At 42.0% G+C, this 23,431-nt stretch overlaps 1 protein-coding gene across 2 annotated transcripts in view; it reads left to right on the forward strand.

Moving 5' to 3' along the window:
- ext1c (exostoses (multiple) 1c) overlaps nucleotides 1-22,853 on the forward strand; it is a 76,080-nt gene extending 53,227 nt beyond the window's left edge. For both annotated transcript variants that reach the window (XM_086192856.1, XM_086192857.1), the window contains exons 3-12: nucleotides 9,548-9,641; nucleotides 12,418-12,525; nucleotides 15,208-15,327; nucleotides 17,892-18,024; nucleotides 18,855-18,973; nucleotides 19,112-19,207; nucleotides 19,651-19,737; nucleotides 19,878-20,038; nucleotides 21,903-22,074; nucleotides 22,149-22,853. In XM_086192856.1, the coding sequence (XP_086048982.1) occupies nucleotides 9,548-9,641; nucleotides 12,418-12,525; nucleotides 15,208-15,327; nucleotides 17,892-18,024; nucleotides 18,855-18,973; nucleotides 19,112-19,207; nucleotides 19,651-19,737; nucleotides 19,878-20,038; nucleotides 21,903-22,074; nucleotides 22,149-22,334 (1,276 nt within the window). In that variant the 3' untranslated portion in view covers nucleotides 22,335-22,853. The remainder of the gene's footprint in view (nucleotides 1-9,547; nucleotides 9,642-12,417; nucleotides 12,526-15,207; nucleotides 15,328-17,891; nucleotides 18,025-18,854; nucleotides 18,974-19,111; nucleotides 19,208-19,650; nucleotides 19,738-19,877; nucleotides 20,039-21,902; nucleotides 22,075-22,148) is intronic.
- The last annotated feature ends 578 nt before the right edge of the window (nucleotides 22,854-23,431 follow it).

Genomic DNA, 23,431 nt, shown 5'->3' on the forward strand with positions numbered 1-23,431 from the left:
ATAAGCTTATTTGCTGTAATAATGGGAATATTTTCAGTTTTAAGGTAATATGCTGTCAAGAGAAAGTGTCCTGTTAAACTTAGAATGTCATATGGAGAAAAAAAAACACAGCTTTTTTTCATGCACTTTTCCTTTCAAGTTCATGAAAAAAACAGGCCGTTAGTCCCCCCCCCCCCCCCCCCCCCCGTCACAGTGCTACATTTCTTTCTCCCTCTTCACTCTTTCATCATCTGGTGACACCCAGCAATCAATCTCAACTGTCCCTCCTGGGTTCTGGTGTTCTAAGCGATCTAAATGCGGGACCCTCTCGTTGGCAAACATTTCAAGTTTGCACTGGAGGATGAGCGGAGACTCCGGCTGCAGGTGCGAGTTGTGTGATCCTGGTGCCGTTTGTGCTGCGAGGGATTTTCTGGTAAATTAGCATTAATTTAAAAGGTGAGAATGTGAGTTGATGCCAGTGTTAATGACACTTAATGCTGCAGCAGACAGCTGATGTAACGTAATCCTGTCTGTTCTTTCGTACTACGGTTATTTACATGCTTTTATTTTAATTTTTTTTGCATAAAAAATGCCTTTTAATCTCATTAATAGACACTTATTTCATTAACAAGTATATAAAATATGTAAAATGTGCCTTTATTCACGCCTTCTTTCAATTTTCAACCAAAAAAACAAACCCTCTGATTCCTTTAACAAAGGGGTTTTGTCATTCAAGGAGGAGGCAGCGATTCATTAAACGTACTTTGTATAGGAAAAACAATTGTTTCTACATTTATTTGAGGGGGAAAAAAAGAATATCGCTCCTTTTTAGCCAAACACCTCAGCAGTAATGACTCTTTGGAACGGAGGAAGACAAAGCCGAGTGGCAGGAAATCCATTAGTGAGTCTGCAGCAGGAGAGTGAAGAGACAGAGGAGTGATGGTTTCTGATAACGCGAGCTCAGCCACGCTGAAGGTGTCTAACATAAGGAGGAGGTCACTGGACTTTAAAGCGTTTGAGTCTGTCTCAACGCTCCCCTTCAGATTATTATTGTCAGACTATATTCTCCTATCCTAAAACAAACAAACCCACTGAAGCGGAGTGTAAAATGTAAAAAAATAATAATAATAACGAGCAACCGCAAGGAAGCGTTGGCGGCTATGAAGAACCAGATATTTCGACTCGTGCTCAGCAGGAGGCAGACAGCGGAATGTTTCAAGAGTCTCAAATGTCAGGCCTGCGTTTACAGCTCGCTGGGTAGCTGATGTGAAAATTTGAAGGGAAAAAAAAATCCAAAACTAAAGTTAAATGTATTCAATAGGTTGCAATTAGTGAAGTAGTTAACTGACATCAATCTGAAGGAATTTTATGAACTGAATAACATGCTAACTGCTAATTATGCTCATGAGGAAAACAGACAATTACCCTCACACCTCTCCTCCATGGAAGTCACACAACTGAGAGCATATGTTGAGGTGCGATGTTTGGTTACACTTCCATCAAAAATGGAAAAATAGACTTGACCAAAAAAAAAAAAAATTCAAGTTGCAAAGCTTTTCTTTGATACAATGGTGTGATACTGGCAACTTTTCTTTTTTTTAATTCTTTTTTTTTGGGGGGGGGGGCTGCCTCTGTGAGTAAATCAGCTCAACAGTTTTGTTAAGATATTTTTTCCTTCCATTTATCAGCTTACAGTTAAAGTTCTAAAAGGCGTCAAGGATTTGTCACATCCCTTTTCAACACGCGTGCTGTGAACCGAGCAAGTCGTGTGGAAGTGTTCGCCATCAATAGCAATGGCAAGAAATGAGAATTAGACAAATCATCCATCCAGCCGTTTTCTATACCGCTTATCTGTTAAGGGTCACGGGGGGGCCTGAAGCCTATTCCAGCCGACACTGGGTGAGAGGCGGGGTTCACCCTGGACAGGTCACCAGTCCGTCACACGGCCATCAGGAGCAATTAGGGGCTCAGTATCTCGCTCAAGGACACTTGGACATGGTCACTGGGGGAAGTGAGGATCGAACCAACGACCCTTCACTTGCTACACGTTGCCACTCTACCTCCGAGCCATGCTGCCTTGACAAATCATTACAACAGACACAAAGTAAAGATTCAAACCAGACAGAGATTTAATATTGGGACTATTATGCTATATGTATCATGTTAATATGATATAGTTTGCATCTGATAAAACACAAAAAAATATAATAATAATCCAAAACTGCTGATCAGAAATTGACGTTTATATCTGTATTTGCTGAATTGTCTCTGCTCATGTGCTTTCTGTCTGTGACGCACATAGAAAAATGGCTCTTAATGTCCTCAAGTGATCGAAACCAAACAAAAAAGCATCTGATTAATGAAATAAAAGTTTAGTGTGCTCATCAGCATTTTTTTGGTTCCTCGGTTTCTCTCTGAGAAATGACATAATTTTGCAAACAGAAATTTCATAACCGGTCTAGTGAACATCATCACCTCACTGTTTAATCCATCTGTCACATAACAATCAATCAAAAACTTGACTATGAACATTCGGGGTGGCGCACGGCGATATGGAATGGGTCGACGAGTGTTACTGGTAGTGCAGATACTGCTAACGTGTATGGAGTTTGTAGAGAGGAGGAGACGGAGTGGTATGAACAAGGAGGCTTATCTGTCCATCTGCCGTAAAGACGGGCCGTGCATGTGTGTGTGTGTGTGTGTGGGAAGCGGGGTGCATGTAAACAGCTGCAAGGATAGGCTTTATAACATCTGGATACACCTCGTCTTTGTCTTTGAGATTAAAGAGATGATGAAGGAGGGATGTTGGGCCTGAGAAGGAGATTAGCAGTGTTGAGACATCAGTGTAACTTCAGGAGGGACAAACCCTCGTCTCCCTCTTCCTCTCTGTTTGTCAAAATGTAAGTGGATACCAGAAGACCTCATTTCTCCACACAATGAAACCTGAACCACCTATTTAGCTTTGTGCCCTTCCCTTTGTTTCTGTTCCTGGCACCCCCCCCCCCCCCCCCATCTTCAAACCTTCTAATCTGTGTAATTTGTTGTTCTCATCTCTCACTTGTGTCACGCTCTATATTTGGGTACCATCCATCCATCCATTTTCTACTGCTCATCCTGTTAAGGGTCACGGGGGGGGGGGGGGGTCTATCCAGGGTTCACCCTGGACGGGTCACCAGTCCATCACAGGGTATTTGGGTACCATCGGTGCTATTTGATGACATGTTTCAGAGTAGGTTGAAGCCCAGTGCCTGACCCATTGCCTGCAGACAGTGCTGAAGTTCTGTGACTTTTTCTACCCCCCCCCCAAACACACACTCATGCACACACACACCCCAGAGGCTAAAGCAGCTGGCTATGTATATTTCTCTCCCTCTCTCCCTTCCCTTCATCCAACCCCCCCACCCCCCACCCCTTTTTATCATCTGCTCTAAAACAATCTAGAACAACACTGATGTGAATCTGTTGGACGGTGGTGGTGGTGGGGGGATGGGGTTATATTCAATTCAGGGGCTGCAATCAATATGAGACAAGATATGCCCGTTATACACAATTACATTTCTATTAACAACACAAAAAAAGCAACTACGATTTGGTTTCACAATTTGTTCCCCAGCTCTGAAAAAACATGACAATTAAATCATCATCAGGAAACGAGGAAGCCAATCGCTCTCCTTTTAAAAAGAATAAAGAAATGGTGAAGCGAGGGAGACGGTGTCTCGAAATAAGGTGGGATTGAATTGGAAGATTGCAATATGAATCAATATTCGACAATATGAGGATGTGCTATAATACTGTGTTTTTAGCCGTTTTCACAATGCAAGAAATAAGTAGCAACCATGTTTTAACCCTGTATAAGGGGAGACTTTTTGTAAAGTGGCACCAAATGAAATATCATTACATTTTGCTCACGGAAATTATGTATTTGTACTTGGGTCATTTTTCATCCTCCATAGTTTTCCGTGAATAATAAGAAAATAACCAAACTGTGTCCACCACTAAAAGATCCTAACTGACTCCCTATTTTCTGGTTTCCGCAGTGACGGCTTGTAATTCGAAAACACATCGAGATGACATGAAACACCGTTGCTTATTTTTGTGGTGGTTTCACTGGTTCCTATGAGCTAGGGTGTTAGCACGTTAGCAGCTGCAGCCTGGTTCATCCGTCGCCGTTCTTTTATATTTAGAAAGTAAAATCTTGCCTCACCATCATTATATTCTAAAAACAATTCATTAAATATAGGAGAAAATAGGAGACGCTGAGGCGTGTGACATCATCGTCAGCACCCCCCCCCCTCCACACTATTCAAAGCAAACACTTAGTCACACACTGCTGAGTTTGTAAAACAAGTTCTGTGTGCTTCTCAGTTAGTTTGTTTGAATACAAACAACCGTGTTAGTGTTTTAATAGTCTTGACTGTCGAGAGCAAGTATTTTTACAACCTCTCAGCAGTTGTTGGGGATCAAACTTGCAAACAGATCATCACCAGAAAGAAATTATTTATGTTTTTTTGCAAGCAATGTGTTGCAAGAAGTTTTTCTGTGCAGGGAGAACTAATCCCGTTTTAACAAAACCCATTCATGAATATTGAAGTCAGGATTGCAGGAGAAGGAGGGAAGGACGGAAGTGGTGATGGAAGAAGCCGTCACTATGACGTTACCCGTTGAAACGAGTAAATGATACTTATTTATTTGTTCGCTCTGTGGCTGAAGACATCAGACAATTCAGCGTCGTCCTGCATTATTGGATTACCCTTCACAAGGATGGAATGACAGCGTCTTGTTGCTGAGGCCTATTACCCGTCACAAGTGCCAGTGTGTGCGTGCGTGTGCATGTGTGCGTGCACGCTGATATTAACCAAGTCAGTGGCTTCTGTCATTCAGGTCTTGTTGTGCTCGATGAGGTGCACATGACTATGAAAAGTATCGACGGTGGCCTGTTAGTGCGGTGGCAGCTAATCCATAAACTTGGTCAGCCACATACACTTAAGGAACTCACACACACACGCACACACACACCCACCCACCCCCACACACACACACACACACACACACACACACACACACACACACACACCACACACACACACAAACTGAAACACATTGGCTGTCTATTGACTCCTGACCTTTACAGGAAGCAACATGGAGATCAACTGAACCAGAAGCCACTGTCAATCACGGACTATCTACCCCCCCCCCCCACCATCACTGCTCGCCTCCTCGAGTCGATTTTTATTTATTAATCAGTTTTTAGTGCATGTGTGTGATGGAGAGCAGCAGAGGACGACAAATCCATCAGCATCTAACATACAAAATTGAAAAAATATGTATACACCCACACACACACACACACATCGGCTTAGATCTGTGTGAGTGTGCATCCTGGCTACACAATCAACTTCTCTTATCCTTGTAGAATGGCTCATTAGTAGCTGTTTAATATTTAAATAAGTGTGAGGACGGTGATGAGTAGAATATAAACATACCTACAATTATACGTGCAATCAAGAGTATGTGATTTGCCTACAACACCTAGCATCACGACATTAGCGGTTCGGGAGCAGAGTCAAGCGGTTGCCATTAATGCTGGATGATGTGAGTGTGGAACAACCAGCTGTGGCTATAAATATTTCTGAGGCTGCAGTGGGTGGGGATGACGGGTGAGGGGTGGTTGGGGGGTCTGGCTCCACCTAAGATTGGGCTCTACTGTGGCTGGTTTTGGATGTGATGGTGAGTAGCTGGCTACTGTTACATCCCATAAAATATTTACATGAGAGCAAGAAGAAGCAGAAGACTTAGGCCTTTAAACCAAAACAAAAAAAATGATCTACTTTGATTATTAATTATGGATCGTAGCGTTCTGACATCGTTTCAAAAGCAAAATGCAAAGATGTTTATATACTGTGTATATATATATACATATATATATATATATATATACAGTATATATAAACATCTTTGCATATATATATATGTATATCATGCACTCGAATAAATGGTAACTGACAGCTGATAAATGATGAGTGTAATCGTCGTCTGCAGCATCTCCAGGTTATATATAATTATTTGCATGTTTACATCATCCATGCATTTTTTTTTACTCTTGTAATCAATCTGAGGTCATCAACATCCACTCACACATCTGAGTTCATCCATTTGGAAGCTTCTACATATATAGTAATCATGTCAGCTGACGTCCAGCACACAAAGCATTTACTTACTTGAACCCTTGATCCATACATGTAACATACACACACACACACTAGCTCTCCCACTCTAATATGCAACGAGCCTTTGCTTATACATTCCTACACGTCATCATGTACTCTTGAATACAATCTCCACAGGAGCAGGGACCTTTTTTAAAAAAATATATTTTCTAAAAGGTTCTTTATGTGACAAAGATCCTGCAGCTTTATGGAACCAAGAGGGCGGTTGGAGTAGTGTTCCTTAAAACATCCTTATGTGGTTATGTCCCTCAGGTCAGAATTCCCAACAGGAAGATTTAATTTATTTCATGGTTTTATCTCATGACATTGCTGCTGCCGGAGTCATGAAGGGGATCATATGAGATAAATTAATTTTTAAGAGGAGTTTTTCAGCTTCCTCAGTTTTATTAACATATTGATGATTTATTTGGTGGGATATCAGGGAACATTCAGAATGGTATTATAGGATGTTCCCTCAAGGTTTTTACACATCACATTCCTGAACATTTTTACAGGTGGTGAGGAGTTCTTTAAGAGGATGTTATTGGGTTAAAGATCAGGGAACATTTAAAAGTGTTCCAGGAACATTTAGGGGAACAACAGTAGGTTTTGGCTGTCAATTTATGTCACATTTAAATGGTCAAATAAAACAGTTGCTCCGACTGTAATGCTTTGCCAGAGTTTTGTCCTCCAAAGTACTTTTCCTTCCTCCCTTCATGTACATTTGTTTTTTTGTGCCAGAAACTTCTACCTCCTGGGAAAAAAATCCGTTGAAAGTCTGTAGACTATCTGGGTTCATGCACATTTAGAACTGAAAAAGTAAGAGAGAACATGGAGACACACACACACACAAACACACACACACACACACAAGGTTTAAGATGACATTTGGGTTACCTTAATGATAAAGAAACCTGTGCATATGTGCCTGTGGAATAAAAAACACAACACACGAACGAAGCTGAGCAGAAAATGAGAGGCAGCCTGCTCGTTTGTTGTTGGAAACAAAGTGCTGGTACATGATTTACTTGTTCTTTGCATTCATCTGCTCATTAAAGAGCAGGAGCTGGCAGAATGGCCAGCCAGAATTCTGGATTTACAGTCAGAATCGCTCGCAGACTCGCTGAACGCTGCATTCTCAAACACACAGAAAACACACCAGCAGGCCAGGAGAGATAAGTGGGTCACACTCACCAGCTTGGTCTTGCTTCATTTGCAACACCAAGTGGTGCTGCAGTCGTTAGGTGCAATGCATGGAAACGCACACTCACGCAGGAAAATGGCATGCGATCAGTTTATTCTCTACATATGTTGAAATATTCATGTGACTATCAAAAATATCTTCTTTGTTTTGGTTTGAAAGCAACACAAAGTCACAGCTATCGTCGTAAAGTAACAGGAGTTATACATCCCCACGCACACAATCTACACATTAATTTACTCATGTATAGATTAAATGCATGTGTTTATCGTAATCCTACATCAGAAGGAGATTTCGTCTCATAATCCCTCAGAAATATATTGTATAAATCTCTTTAACTGCCTTGAGGGATATTTTTGTTTGGAGATTCATATCAAATGTACATCGACGCTTCACGCTGGGGATTTATGACTCTGCAGATGTGCACAGATCCATCACACACGCACACGCACGCATGCACTCACACACAAACACACACACACACATAAGTGATGATAGCAGAGCTCTATCAACAGGTGGGAGTGTGGACTGAGGCAGGACCGTAGCTAACACCAAACAAGGTTGCCTTTCAGTGAACTGATGCGAGTGTTTGCTGAGTGTGATTTCAGACACACACACACACAAATACACATACGCACACATGAAATGAAACGACGCAGCAACCAAGAAGATTAACGGCGTGCATATTTCGCACTGACCTGACCAATAAACAAGCTGAATGCATGGAAATTAGGAGGAAGGAGAGAACGTGAAGATGAGGAAAAACAGAGAGCAGGGCGGAGCAGTGAGAGGATGAGGAGCAACAGAGTGAAGGCTTTCAGAAGAGTTTCCTCTGTTCGCTCTTTATCGTAAGACCGCGATGCCATGTTTCCGTTCCTCTACCCAACCAGCGCAGGAAAGCATTGATGCTGAGGTTTCCATTTGGCTTCTTTTACATAGCAGGAGTATGAAATACGAGTACGTAGTGATGGAACTCACTGACAATTTCTTACTTGGCGCAAGTTCAAGCCATCTTGTCTATGGCACAAATCAATAGAGAAGAGCGATGAAGGCTTATTCACTCATGAGCTGGGTGATGGATATATTTTCCAACATGCAGTAGCTATCTGTAGCGGTGCCAACATGTCTGTGGAGGGAAATAAGCAATGATTTATGACTCCACATAATCGCAGCCATTAGAACTAAATAACAGAACGGAGAAGCCACAAAATTCCTTGTTTATTTTATGTGTGACAGATGTTAAATATCACGTATCAAAAAAGAAGGCTGTCGCCACACTAGTAGCAATTTTTACTGAGCGCTGTTTATGTTGTTTGAGATGATGTCATCAATCACTTTTCCGCTGTAACGATCAATGGGAAGATGAAAGTTCTTTAATGATCATTGGCTTGTTTGTTTTTCAAGCTCAGTTTGATTCCTTTTCACTCTTAAGTCTAAGAAATTGCCCAAAATGTTGTTACAAACACTGTAGTTACTGTATCCTAGCAAATATGTGCTATTACTGCTTGATCAGGTGGTGCCAATTTAACCCATAAATCATTTTGTGGGTTTCAGAGAAAAAAAACAAATCATCTAAAAATATGTTGAATTATGTTTGTACAAACAATTTTACATAAATTAAAAAATATAATCTAAGTAATTCATGGTGAGTTCTGGAAAATGCATAGACATTAAATGATCGTCTAAACTCTAAACATTTCTGGATGTTGTAATGAATAATGGAAAAGTTCCTTAAAACAAACAACTGTAATGTTAATATTTCAATATGCGATCCAGATTACATTAAATCTGGTCTGCCATCTAAACCCTTCCAAACTGGAGTCCCATCCAACTCTTTTCATTAACTTCAAATAGATTATTTGATTAAAATGAATTAAAATATTTTGGGTCGTTACGAACTTGAATTAATGGAACTTGAAAGTAGAAAAAGCTGAGAACCCTTGAAAAAACAAATGAAATATGAATACATTTCTGGAACGGATAGCAGCATAGCTTAAAAGCAGACGTTCATTCAGGGAGTGAATACCTCCACACATCAAATTTATGAATATAGTTTGTTTTTTTCATGAACAGTAACGTCATAATCCACGAAACTTATATATCATTGATATGATATAAGTATGAAGTAAATGAACGTAGTATTTGTCTCTGTCTCTGCTAGGTTTGACTACCAGGAGCTGCTCCACAACTCCACCTTTTGTTTGGTGCCTCGGGGGAGACGTCTGGGCTCCTTCCGCTTCCTGGAGTCCCTGCAGGTAAATAAATGCCGCAAGCCATGTCCTCCACCACCATTATTCAGGGAGTCATTAGCCGCATTATCTCGCTGCGCATCTGCATTTCTGAACAATAAGCTGTACAAGAGTCGCATCCTGCAATATCCTATACGCTGTATAAAATGCCGTACTGTGCGCGCTTCAGTCATTCACTTCCACATAAAAATACTGAACCAGATATAGTAGCTAAACACCAACCGGCGAAGTCAAATTATGGTCTTTATGAAACCCTGTTGTTGTTCCAGCATTTATCCTGCCAGAAGAATTTCTCCACATAGACGATCTCTACCTAACATTTGCCAACGCAGCTCTCAGGAATAAATCAACAGCAGCCTTTGTTTCCACGGAGAAGAAAAAAAAAATTGTTAAATGACCAAATTACTACTTTTATTTTTCTTTACAGGAAAAAATCCAGTTACTCTGAGATCCAGCTAATATACAGTCGAGTCAACACTGAAGTGCACGGGATGCAGAATGTTAACGTTCCTGAGCTGTGGTTTATGTAGTTGTTTGGTTATTGACACTTTAATGGTCACATCTGTGAATGTTTTCCCCAGACTGTTGTGTTGTATTGTGTGTGTGTGTGTGTGTGTGTGTGTGTGTGTGTGTGTGTGTGTGTGTGTGTGTGTGTTGAGTACAAATCTGGCCGGAAAGTTTTATTTGCTATTTGCTTAGGCCTTTTAAACTGAAATGGGTCCATTAACAGGCATGCTGACATATGCACGCATGCACACACACACACGCGCGGGGACACACACACACATGCGGGGGGACACACACACATGCGCGGACACACACACGCGCGGACACACACACACACACACACACACACACACACACACACACACACACACACACACACACACACACACACACACACCCTGGTATTGTTCATTTTGAGTCCAAAAAAAAACAAAAAACGAAACAATGAAGAAACCGCAGGCAGTGGAGCGAGAGAGGCGTTTAAATCAGTGGGTTTGCTGTTAGTTCTCCATCTGCCACCCAAGTTGACGGTCTCACACCAGAGCAGGAAGCAGTGGCGGCTGTTTTTAGATTTCGCTACTGAACTCACTGGCTGCTATGTTGTTTTCGGTGAGTGTATGTGTGTGTGTGTGTGTGTGTTTGTGGTCCGGAAGCATCCATAGGAGCCTCCATCGCTGATGTCAGCTGAATGGAGATACACACACACACACACACACACACACACACACACACACACTTGGCTTGGCAGTCGTCATGGTCCTTTTCTCCTCCGGTCTTGCTTCTTTGTCCTCTCTTTCCCTCTTGTTCTCTCTCTCTCTCTCTCTCTCTTTTCCATTCAAGCTACTTTTAAAAGATTTTTCGCTCGTGTATTTCATTTTAGTGCCAGGCAGGCCCACAAAAGAACTGGCAATTACCAGTGTGGTAAGAAACTTTCTGCCAGCTTTCCAATATAAACACATTTGCACACTCCCCCACATACGCTCGGAGCCTCCCCTTCTTCATCTCCCAAAGCAAACAAACTAAAAACAACTACACAGCATATATTCTTTCATATAACCCACCCGTCAGACGGAGAAGGGTGTGTGTGTGGGGGGGTCGGGTGGTGGGGGGTGGGCGCAGTTGTGAGTGTTGAAACTCACCCTCCCAGTACTCCGGGGGGACTTAAACAAGCCTCAGGCTGCAATTCAAATTTAGAGACCTTGGATTATCACTCTGGTGGGCTTCACGCAACCTTGCTGTAACCTGGGGCTGCCTCCGACACACACACACACACACACACACACACACACACACACACACACACACACACACACACTTACCCATCTTCCCATTTGCTCAAGTGTCCTTCAGCAGGTCTATTCTCAGATGAAATTCAGGAGGGTGGGAGACCTAGTGGGCCAGATAGAGAGAGAGAGACAGAGAGAGAGAGACAGAAAGAGAGAGACAGAGAAAAGAAAGAGAGACTGTTTGATCTCCACTCTTTTGGCTGCTGTTGCTGTTTTTGGTGGGTTTAATTAGAAAATAAATAAATGAACACTGAGACCTATCATCACTTCAGACCACAGTGAGTAAAGAAGAGTGAGAGCGAGAGAGAGAGAGAGAGAGCGAGAGAGAGCGAGAAAGAGGGGAAGATGGGATGAGAGTGCAGTGGAGAGAAATGAAAACAGACTACAGAGGGAGAAACCCTCACAGGGGGGGAGACCAAAGGAGGGCTGGGGAAAGCAGAAAAAAAGTGCAACAACATCAAAAAAAAAAAAATTGTCAGCGAGCGAGGGGATGAGGCAACATCAAAAAATCAGCTTCAATACAGAACGAGGTATCAACTAGTTCCTACTCCTCTCATCCCTTCATCTCTCTCTCTCTCTTCTTCCTTCACTTACTTCCTTCCTTGCATAGTGGCCGCATCTAATTAGAACACCAGCGCTGTCAACCTTGTCCACCACATTTGTGTTCAAACCTGCAGGGCTTCCTGCAAAACATAACAGTTATTACTCATTCCAGCCACTCGAAAGGGGTCACGCACAGTCAGCAGCACGTAAACAAACACGTAGCAGGCAGCTGGTGGTGAACTCGTACAGATTGTGTCCATGCAGCTGTGGTATGTCATGATGTTTATTGTTGGGAGCCAGAGAAGCTGAACTGGAAGGAACCCAGCCTGCTCGTCACAGCTTAACTGATGTACATGAAATTTTGCAGTAGATGTATCACTTTCACTCTCTCTCTCTATTCTGTTTTGTGTGTGTGTGTGTGTGTGTGTGTGTGTGCATTCATTCAGGCGGCGTGTATCCCTGTTTTGCTGAGTAACGGTTGGGAGCTGCCATTTTCTGATGTCATACAGTGGAACCAGGCGGTCATTGAAGGAGATGAGAGATTACTGTTGCAGGTAACACACAGAAATGGATGTACACAGCAAATACACACACACTCTCTCTCTCTTCCTCTGAAATGTCATGTAACATGGTGGCAGGTGGACCCAGATAGCAAAGCTCGGGGGCAGCTACTGAGGCTTCACTTTGTCACACAGACGTCCACCACATAGTTATTTATCATTGCCTTTGATGTGTTGACATGTAAGGATGTAAAAAGTGTCACATTTTCAAAACTGTCACCCATAGACTGGTTTAGAAAGCAAGCCTACTAACGTGACGCTCTATTAGTGGTTGTATTAAAGCTGCAACGGACATTTATACCCCCCAGTCAGTGAGTGTTTCTCTCACTCTTGCAGCACTTATCTATTCTACTGGTTACCAGGTTAACAAAACTAACCACAAATGGTCCGAGTTGGAATAGCAGTAATAAGACCGATAATTTAGTGGGTCTAGCTCGTAACTATACATTTCCTGATGCTGTCACAAACTAACAATAACACTCGTCAGAGGCTAAAGTTGCGGGTTGGGCGATTGCTATTGTTAGTTAGCGAACATCAGCTCAGCTGTCCATCAGAAAAGTGGTGACATTGGCTTGGCTTTTCAGACCCTTCTGGTTTTTCAGCCTAGACCACCGTAGAAATGCTGAACCAATATTAACCCCCCCGTCTTGCTCCTTTGTTTGTCCGACAGTATTTGAGATGGATGAAAGAATGAATCCTTACGTTTCTCAGCCATTTCTCTGGTTAATCAAACACCGGTCCATGACGACACGCAGAAAACACCTGATATTGACATGTTCGTGCTGTTGACCCAGAGATCTTTTGAGGTTTTGCAGGCCATCCCACTGTAATATAAAATGAAAATTTCAGAACTGATTGATAATTATTTCAACACTATAACAAAAAACATTTTAGGAAAATTCTGACTTTCATTCTTCAGTTTTATAAAAGTTCTATGGATATTTGTTGTTAAAAATGCTTAATATTTTTGTCCTTTGCACCTTTAACTTAACTGTCAGTTCACGAACTGAAAACACATTGAACAGAGCTAATCCAACTAACAAGGGCATGAATACCTCAAGGGGCAGGCATGAATGTGGTAAACACGATCCAGTATGAAGGGATAAAATACAGTACTGGACTGATGAAAAGTAAAGAAGTTGACTGGGTGGGAGGCTGGACAGGTGAGGACCAGACGCAGGTGATCGCAGTCGTAAAAGGAAGCAAAACCAATAAAAACCAAAAGAGGGAAGTGATTTTTAAAATAAAACAGGAAGTGACTATGAAAGGGTTCAAGCAAACAAACCCAGGAATATGAAACCAAAAACGTATTAAACAGGAATTATGTAAAGATGAAAGGTGAAGTCCAAAACAGTAAAAAAAATAAATAAAAAGGGACTGTACTCGATCAATTTTTAGTGATGAGTTAATTTGAATTTCAAATGATCAAATGATTTATAAAGTTACCAATGCAAAGACCTGCATTCAGGTTTTAACAAACGAGTGGAAAAACCCAAGATGTACAAATGACACTTATCATAAAAGAAATATTCATAGTTTTGATCATTTGAGAAAGTTACTGCTTTTTAACATTTTTTTATCCTTTTTTTTACCATCATTTTTTATCTGCATTGATAATGACAATTCAGTATATATAATAATAATAATATAATTCAAATAAAGACAGAATATCAATAATAATAATTCCTAGATTTTTGTTTTCCTTTAAAGACAAAAATAAAAAAGCTAGAACAAATTTTCTGTGAAGCGGCTTGTGTTTTCCATTCTATTCCTCTTTCCATCAGTGCTGAGAATAGAGGCTTTAACTCGGATTGAATGTAATCATAATCACTGGGAAACATCCACCATGCAGAGCCACAAAGCGGGCATTACCTGCTGTATCAAATGGCGTGGCTGCATGTTGGGGCGCTTTGTGATGAACCATAGCGCTCTTAATCCAGCTCTGCGGCTTGCTCATCCTCGCTGTGTGCTCTCTCTCTCACACACACACACACACACACACACACACACACACACACACAAAGCCGACTCACACTTGGCTACAACCTGTATCTCTCTCCCGAAAACACAAATTACACTGCATTGATCCGCTTTGATCTCCACCAAATTGACGACATGAATTAGAATTCGGCTAATGAAGAGAAACAGAAGCGTTCAGAATTGAAAGATGTGCAAAACTCTCACAAGGAAGGGTAACACACACACACACACACACACGACTATTTACTGTCTGATCAGAGAGATGAGACACCTGTCCTTCATGGAGGAAAGAAGCGACAAAGGGAACGGCAGGAGGAAGGCGACATGTATGGGAGCAGCTCCTCTTATACGTGTGTGTGCTGAGGGGTTGAAAGAGTATGAAAAAAAAACGGCAGCCTCTCAGCTTTTTTTTCTCTCCACTGGCACTCATTAGAAAACGTGTGAAGACTAAAGGGTTTAATAGAGTCAACTGCTCACACTTTTTCTCCATCAAACATGGCTGTGCTCCTCTTTTGATTAAGCCGCTGAGCTTAACTCTCTGTGATTAAATCAATCTTGCCGAATCCCTCCAAGCCCCCCACTTTAGTCCTCATCAATTACGTTCTAATTGTCAGAGCAACTGACCACAACTGTTATGCTTTCATTCGTTTCATTTGGCAACATCTTTGTTTTTTTTTTCTTCTTGCTCTTCTTCAGGTGCCATCCACAGTGAGAGCGATAGGAAATGAGAGAGTCCTGGCTCTCAGACAGAGGACCCAGATGTTGTGGGAAGCCTACTTTTCCTCTGTGGACAAGATCGTCCTCACCACACTGGAGGTCAGCCAAGAGGCTGGGTCACACCGGGAAGGGTCACAGTTAGCTAAATATTTGGCCGGTGATTTGCATCACATGCTAGCCAGCTGCTAGCAGTAGTTAGCTGCTTTTCCACAACATGGCCAGCTCATTAAAAAAATAAAAAATATGCAGCTGCTATAGTAGTGTGGCTATGTGTTGCACAACGATGACACAATGGAGCAGGAATGACTCGGACCAAACACAGGAGCCTGCACTGTTGTCAAAATGTTGGCATGAGCTCATTTAGAAACTGAACAGAGGTGATCAGGCACCACCACTATGCACATTTCTCATCATGATCTTTTGCTAACAGTCAGTTAGCGCGGTCATTATCACCGCTTGGTAGTATGCTTTTGTGGAGTATCTAGTTCTCCATCAGACAGAGGCTAGCTAACAGCCAGCAATATGGGGCGCCGTCCTCTTAAAAGGCAGCATATGGTCACCACTGACAGAGGAACATGAGAACAGCATTAGATTGTTCTTCTTTTTTTTTTTTCATTTCAACCTCAAGCCCTACCAGGCCTAATAATGGCAGAAGAGAAAAGACTTGTTAATCTGACCCAGTTGATGATTCAAACACCAAATTAAATTACACATTACATAAATGCAGGGCTGCACGGTGGTGCAGTGGTCAGCACTGTGGCCTCACAGCAAGAAGGTTCCGGGTTCGAGTCCCGGCTCGGCCACGGGATCTTTCTGTGTCTGCGTGGGTTCTCTCCGGGTACTCCGGCTTCCTCCCACCATCCAAAAACATGCACTTGGGGACGAGGCTGATTGATACTCTAAATTGACAGTAGGTGTGACTGTGAGTGTGAATGGTTGTTCGTCTCTCTATGTTGGCCCTGCGATGTACTGGCGACCTGTCCAGGGTGAACCCCGCCTCTCGCCCGTTGACGCTGGGATAGGCTCCAGCCCCCCCGCGACCCTTAATGTGTAGGAATAAGCGGAAGACGACGATGGATGGATTACATAAATGCAAATGCAGATTAACCAAAAAGAATAGCTAGAGTTGTCGGAAGTTTAGCCGGTCCTCCTGTTTTTCTCTGCAAACTCTTTATTTGCAGGGTCAAAAGTCAAAGCGTAAGTCCTAAAATCTTGCCTGTTGAGTCTTACAGAAACTTCTGAAGGCAAGAGCTCTAATTGATGCCAATTTATTGAAGAAAACGGAATGTGGAGCCAAAAAAAAAAAAAAAAAGCCCAATGTGCCTGTCAATTCAGTGGAGTAGAACTTGCTCTCACAAATGAATTCACTGATCCTCGCGACTCCTCTCTCTGAATTCTGATACTCAGAAATCAATACAGTCAAATCCTCACTTGAACTTTGGCCCACGGTGGCGTCAAATTCCTCTGTGATGCTAATTCATATCTGATTTTAACTTCAATACTCAGATTTTCTGCTACATTTTCAACGACGACAAAAATCCTTTCCAGAGAAAATAATCTACTCCGGCTGTAAACACAGGCTTGCCGTTGAACACACAGCCTTAGTTGCTACATCTCTTTGGGTTGTAGCCTGCGCATCATCTGTTTCTACATATTGAATCAAAAACTACCCCTCTGTCAGTACGATTATGGGGTTTTGGAGCCTGACCTGTGCTCTACATTCCTACTCTCGGTTTAGTGTAACACTCGATGTATAGGGAACAGTTTCAAAGAAGTCCACATCCGATTCGCCTGAGGTCTCTTATGTTTGCAAATATTAGTCCCAGCCTGCCAGATTCTCTCTCACGACACTCTTTGACTGCAAGTTTCTTTTTCCATAATAATTTTTTTAATCGTAAAATCAAAGACAAGTACTAGCTTTGATTTTTTTTCCTTTATATCTGATTTAGCTGTACAATATGCAGGCGAAAGAGATTCTTTCCACAGATGTTCACAGCTTTCACTCTTGCCCACACTATCTATGTCTCCGTTTTTGAACAAGATGATGAAGAGAAAAGTACTTGGATGGTATTTGCTCCAGCTATAAGATAGTTTGCCATTCTTGAAAAGAAACATGCAAAACAAAAAAAAATAACAATAATCAGCCACAAAAAAAATTGTGGGGGAACAAGAAATTCAAGCTCACTGAAGAAATCCCAGAGTTAAGTAGTAACACTCTGATGTTTATAAAGGCAGGTCTGGCAGCTTCTGTGAGTGTGTGTGTTTGTGTGTTGCTGGGGATTTCAGCTGCTGGAGATGATAAAGAAAAGGTTCTGGAGGTTGGTGATAAGCTGCTTATATACATACAGCAAGCAGAGGGGAACCTCTCCCCATGGGAGACAGCTGTTCAGTCAGCCTGAGGTCAGCGAGGCAGAGGGCTTCTCACTGGAGGCCAGTGCTGCAGCTCTGTGGACACCCCCTGCTGGTGTAAATAGGTAGTACATCAGATTGTAGCGCTCTTATATGTAAATACAAATGCATCACAGCTCAAATTGCTTTATATTAAGCTTCAAGACTCTCATCCTCCAGCTTAGAGGGGAAACATGGGAAGGCTTGTACTAGATAAACACAACGTGCTCTTTCTACTCTTCACACGAAAATTCACCCCTTTCTTCTCTCTCCAGATCATTAAGGACCGGGTGTTTTCTCACATATCGAGGAACAAGTACATGTGGAACACCCTGCCAGGAGGTCTGCTAGTGCTGCCTGAATACTCCACTCACCTTGCACATTTCCCTTTCTACTACCTGGGGTTAGGTAAGTACACCCTTCATTTAAATCTGGTAGCACAGAAGGCAAATCTTGATTGTAATCAAATTGCTGTGCCAGAGCTGCAGAGGTAGACATGTAATCATCTCTACTTCAGCCAATTAAAGCCAAGGGTTTATACTCATTTTGAAATTCTTTTTTTTTTTTCTTTTAAAACTACATCCACAGATTGTTCATTCAAATTGTTTTGGTAGAAAACTGAAAGCTAGTTTGTGGCAAGTTGTGCCTGACTGTAACTTACCACTGGGCTGTGATTAGGCATGATTATACACACTGCACTGATTGCAGAATTTTTTTAAGTAATAATTTTATTATATTACCCAATAAGTGTATTTTGCCATTCAAGAACAAGTTAAAAGATGTCTGGCTCCAAGACAGAGACTGGTATCTGATTAAGATTTTACTAGCGGCTTCCAAGAAAGCCATCGCAAGGAAAAGGTACGAAGAAGACCCCCCTACTTGGAGGAGCTGGATGGAGATCATTGATGAGATACACGTTACGGAGAGACTCACACATATTATAAAACCGCAACAATCATTATGCGAAAGCAGATGGGAAAAATGGACTGTCTACAAAAAAACAGCATAAAGATTGAAAGTAATTTCACTGACACTATGTTCTATATGTATTGTGTTGTTTAAATGAGAAAATCAATAAAATATGTTAAAAAAAAAAGATGTCTGGCTCTTTCTGCATTCTGGAGTCAGAAAGACATAAAGGAGGAGGGAAAGAAGTCTGTGGGCTCAGGACGTCCTGCTGTTTTTACTTGTATAAAAACACACATAGTAAGGTGTCCCTTGTCACTCATGTCCTTCAGGGGTTAGTCCAAGTCAGGAGTTCACCGCCGTCATCCATGCTGTCTCACCGCTGGTCTCCCAGTCTCAGCCAATCATGAAGCTTCTTCAGGTGGTCTCCAAGTCAAAGTACTGCTCACAGGTACCCATGTAACATAGTTTAAAATGTGAAGCTTTAGTCACAAGCTGATCTTTTGATTTGCCTGAGACACTTCATTGAACCCCGGCAGATATTCTTGATCACTCTAAAGTTTTCACCTGTGATTCATGGTTCTTGCAGATCATCATTATCTGGAACAGCGAGAAGCCACCACCCAATCGGAGCAAATGGCCTCCCATGCCTGTTCCCCTCACTGTGACAGACGGCAGGAGGAAGGTGAGGACCGCCGCCGCCTCCACTCTCGCCTCCCACTCTGGCCTGCTGTGATGTCTGAGTGACAGCTTGACAAACTGTCAGTCTGTTTACGTGCCTCTTCTCTCCTTCTATGCATGTCTCTCTTTCTCGGGCGCTCTGCTTTGATGTCTCATATCTTCCCTCCCATCCATCCGACATGTCCAATGATCTGTGTGGTTACTTTTATAAATGTCACTCATTTTAAGTGTTTCCTTTCCATTTTACTTACATGGCATGTTTTGCCTCTTAAGGCAAAAAAAAAAAAAATTTAAAAATTAAAAACCTATAGATCCGGTCGTCTCAGTCACCATCGACTGTAACATGATCATCTCTGAGTCACTCTCATAATCTCTCAAAGCACACGCCAAATAACATCTAGCCTGCAGTATCAGAACTACCATTTACTGCAGTATCTCTCTTTTCAGACCACCAGTCGCTTCCTACCTCATGTTGCCATAGAGACAGAAGCAGTGCTGAGTCTGGATGAGGATACAGTCCTGTTGACCAGTGAGGTGTGTGTGTGTGTGTGTGTGTGTGTGTGTCGTGGTGCTGCACAGTTTAAAAAGTTTACAACTGTAGAGCTGCAAAGTTATGTTTTAAATCAATATTTCCAAAAAAGAGGTAAAAGGATCCAAGTGTTCCATCTCTGCAGGTGAATTTCGCCTTTTTGGTGTGGCGGAACTTCCCAGAGAGGATTGTGGGATATCCTCCTAGGAGCCACTTCTGGGATCCTTTGAAGCGCTCCTGGGGATACACCTCCAAATGGACCAATGAGTACTCCATCGTCCTGACTGGAGCTGCCTTCTACCACAGGTACATCAACACACTACACTTGCTGTGATCGTTTCCGCGGACGGCGCAACCTCCCAGAGATCTTTGCAGCTTTACAACAGATGGCTGAGGCTCATGGAAAAGTCTTAAGTTTTGCAAGTGTTTAGTCATAAAGCAAAGTATAGGAATATTAAAATTTAAATTGATGGTTGCGCCAGAGGTTATCACAATTTATCCTGTAGGGGGATGTGAATGTCTGTACTAAATTTCATGGCAATAAATCCAGGAGATATTTCATTTCGAACCATAAATGTGAATCTCATTTCTTTATGAAAGTCGTATATTCTCTGGCCACCGTGGATGTCAGTAAAAATAACTCGTAGTTTTTAAGAATTTTTCTATCAGGTCGAAAGTGGTATCAAGCTCAGAGATTTACTGAAATAAAAAACTGTTTAGAGCAAGCGTGCTCTGGAATAATCTATATTTTTTTTGTGTGATTACAGGAAATACATCATATATTTAAATATGACTCTGCAGAATCAACATTATGCAACTGAGATCAAAGCAGATAACTCCATGAATGGCCACTGTACTACAGGGCCGCTTTGCAAACTATTATATAGATACGAGATTTCATTCGCCAGAATCAGCCAGAAAAACACAAGTTGTTAATTTTAGTTCCCCAGCACAAGTAAAACAAGACTGTACGAGGTGTGAATGTAAAGTGAATCAACTAGCGTGCCAGTTTATGTTTAAAGAAGAAAGTGGAGAACATATGAATTGTACCACAGGGATTTAGTTTGTGGTGCTCTATAAATATCGAATCCCACTGGTGGTGAAATGGTTAACTTGTCCCAGATACATATCATCAGCATACATTCGATGGTTTCTGTTTATGTCTGTAAGTCGTCTTCCAGCGTTACAGGTGCTTTGATTCATGATAAATCATATAGATACCTAATTTTTCATGTATCAAATTATACATTTAGCTCATATTCTAATTATCGCACAAGGGGTTAAGAGTGTGAGTAGAAGTGTTGGCAAATGTGACTTAAATATTCCGTCAGACATCTTGATTTTTTCCCTCCCTCTTTGTAATACAATAATTTCTCCTCTTTAAAATTCATCACACAAGGACGCCGAGTGTTGATTTAATTGGACTCTTGCACATACATCAGCGGCACCTGTGGGAATTCAGATGAACCTGTGATCCCTGTCAATTACAGAGAGTGATTTATGATCACAAGAGCTGATCCAATGCCACATTCATAACTGCAGTGCCAGACTGTGTTTGACTGTGGAGGGGAACATAATGAATACAAATATCCAGGCATCTCAACAACTGGATGGATCGCTGGAACGTTTCTACAGAGACATTTGTTTTTCTTCTCACATCAACAGGTCAAGATATTTGCCAACTCACAGATGGTGAGGAAATTTAGCAGGAATATAAGTGATTAATATAGGTTATTGTACCAGGAACTTTTGGAGGTAATCTGGATCAAATGGAAAATCCTGGATCCTGAAGACAATGCGTGAACAGATTTTGATGTTAATGTTCTGTTTCCACGTAGTCTTCCTTGGTGGAAGAACACAGTGTGTGTGCTTGCATCAGCAGCAGCAGGTGACTTTACCTGTTACGTGTTTTATTAAGTGCAAAAATAAGACCGTTTCCCCCCTAAGAGGTGCAATTATCTGCCAGTGGAAGAGGTAAGATTTCTTGAAATATGATGCAGTGTAAAAATCAAGTTCCTACAGCATAATAAAAAAAATGCTACTTGTCACGAGAGCTTGTGAAGGAATTAGATAAATATACTTAGACTTTGAAAAAGTAAATGTGGTGCTAAAGGTTGCAGATTGTTTATATTTCAGTAGCAATACACACATTTGTATATTTTCATCTTAGGTACTACCACTACCTGTTTTCCCACTACCTGCCCCAGTCTTTGAGAACTCTAGTGGATCGTACCGCCAATTGTGAGGACATCCTGATGAACTTCCTGGTCTCTGCTGTCACCCACCTGCCACCCATCAAGGTAGCTCAAAGGAAGCAATACAAAGAGCTGCCCAGCCCGCAGGTACCCAGCCGCTTCCTTCGTGTTTTTGAATGTCAACACCAGGGTAGTGAGTAATATTTGACCCCTCTTCTCAGGGTACCAAGAGCGTTCCCTGGGCCAACCCGGAGCACTTCAACCAGCGTCAGGAGTGTGTCAACACCTTTGCCAACTGGTTTGGCTACATGCCTCTGGTCCACTCTCAGTTCCGTTTGGATCCCGTACTCTTCAAAGATCAAGTGTCAGTCCTCCGCAAGAAGTACAAAGACCTCGAGAGGGCGTGATCCTGCTAAACTGGACAGTTTGTTCTTGTGGCCTTTTGGACAGAAATGGACCAATCAGAGTTGAACAAGGACAGGAAATGTTGAAAGGACTCAACTGAAACTGTGACAAAAATGATCAGACAGACCCTGGTGGACTGTTCTGGACAACATAAATATAACTATGAAGAGAGCAGCAGGGCCTAAAAGGTTTGGAAATGATTCTCCCACCTCCTAGAATCCAGGAAGGCAATGAAATTTAGGGGCCTTGAGAGGGTTCTCATAGGGTCTCTCATCTAGGAAGGACAATCTATATCAGAGCACTGAGGAAGGAACACACGGAACGCCTCTGATGCGAGTGCTGTTGCTGTGATAACGACAAAGTAATGCCCCCCCTCCCCGCCCGCCAAGGGACTAGGTATTGGTGCCATGTACTCTGGCTTTCAACGTGTGTCTCGGCATTACTGTGCACAGGGACAGTTGCCAAGGAAACAGACAATTGCACATCCAAAAGCTAACTGTAAAACCAATAAAAGAATTTGTAAATGCAAACTGTGGCGTGGTGTTTGATCAGTCACTCCCTTTTCAGTGCTTCCAATACAATATCATTCTTTTCACCCAACTCTCTGCAAAATGACAAGCGAGATGGTTTTTAATACCCTCAAGTGGGTCAAATTTTCTTTTGTATCAACTGGTGAACTACAGCGTTTAGTTCTGAATCACACTAAACCCCATTTCTACACCTTTTCTTTTGTCAATTCAAGCACATTTAAAGCATTTTCAAGCTTGTCAAGCTCCAACAAATCCCAGCATGAGCTGTTCCTAAAGGTCTTTGTGTCTTCATGCACTATTTTGGAGGAAATTTCGACCATTGTTGAGCAGTCAATAATGACTCCATTTTGCGCTTAATCTGTGGAATAAATTATCTCAAGCCAAAGAAGTGTTGCAACAATATGAGACACCATTGTGCATGATAATCAACATCATATACGTACTTCCATCCTGACAGGCCAAGTACTCAGGGCTTTCAACGGCCACCGGCTATAACCTCAATATTTACAAGAGATTTTTGACAAAGAAAACACAACACACTCAATCTCCCCCCAGATGGAGACCAACAT

This window comes from Aulostomus chinensis, chromosome 22, assembly GCF_037954235.1.
Source record: "Aulostomus chinensis isolate RoL2024-O1b breed Wild chromosome 22, RoL_Achi_v1.0, whole genome shotgun sequence".
Lineage (NCBI taxonomy): Eukaryota > Metazoa > Chordata > Actinopteri > Syngnathiformes > Aulostomidae > Aulostomus > Aulostomus chinensis.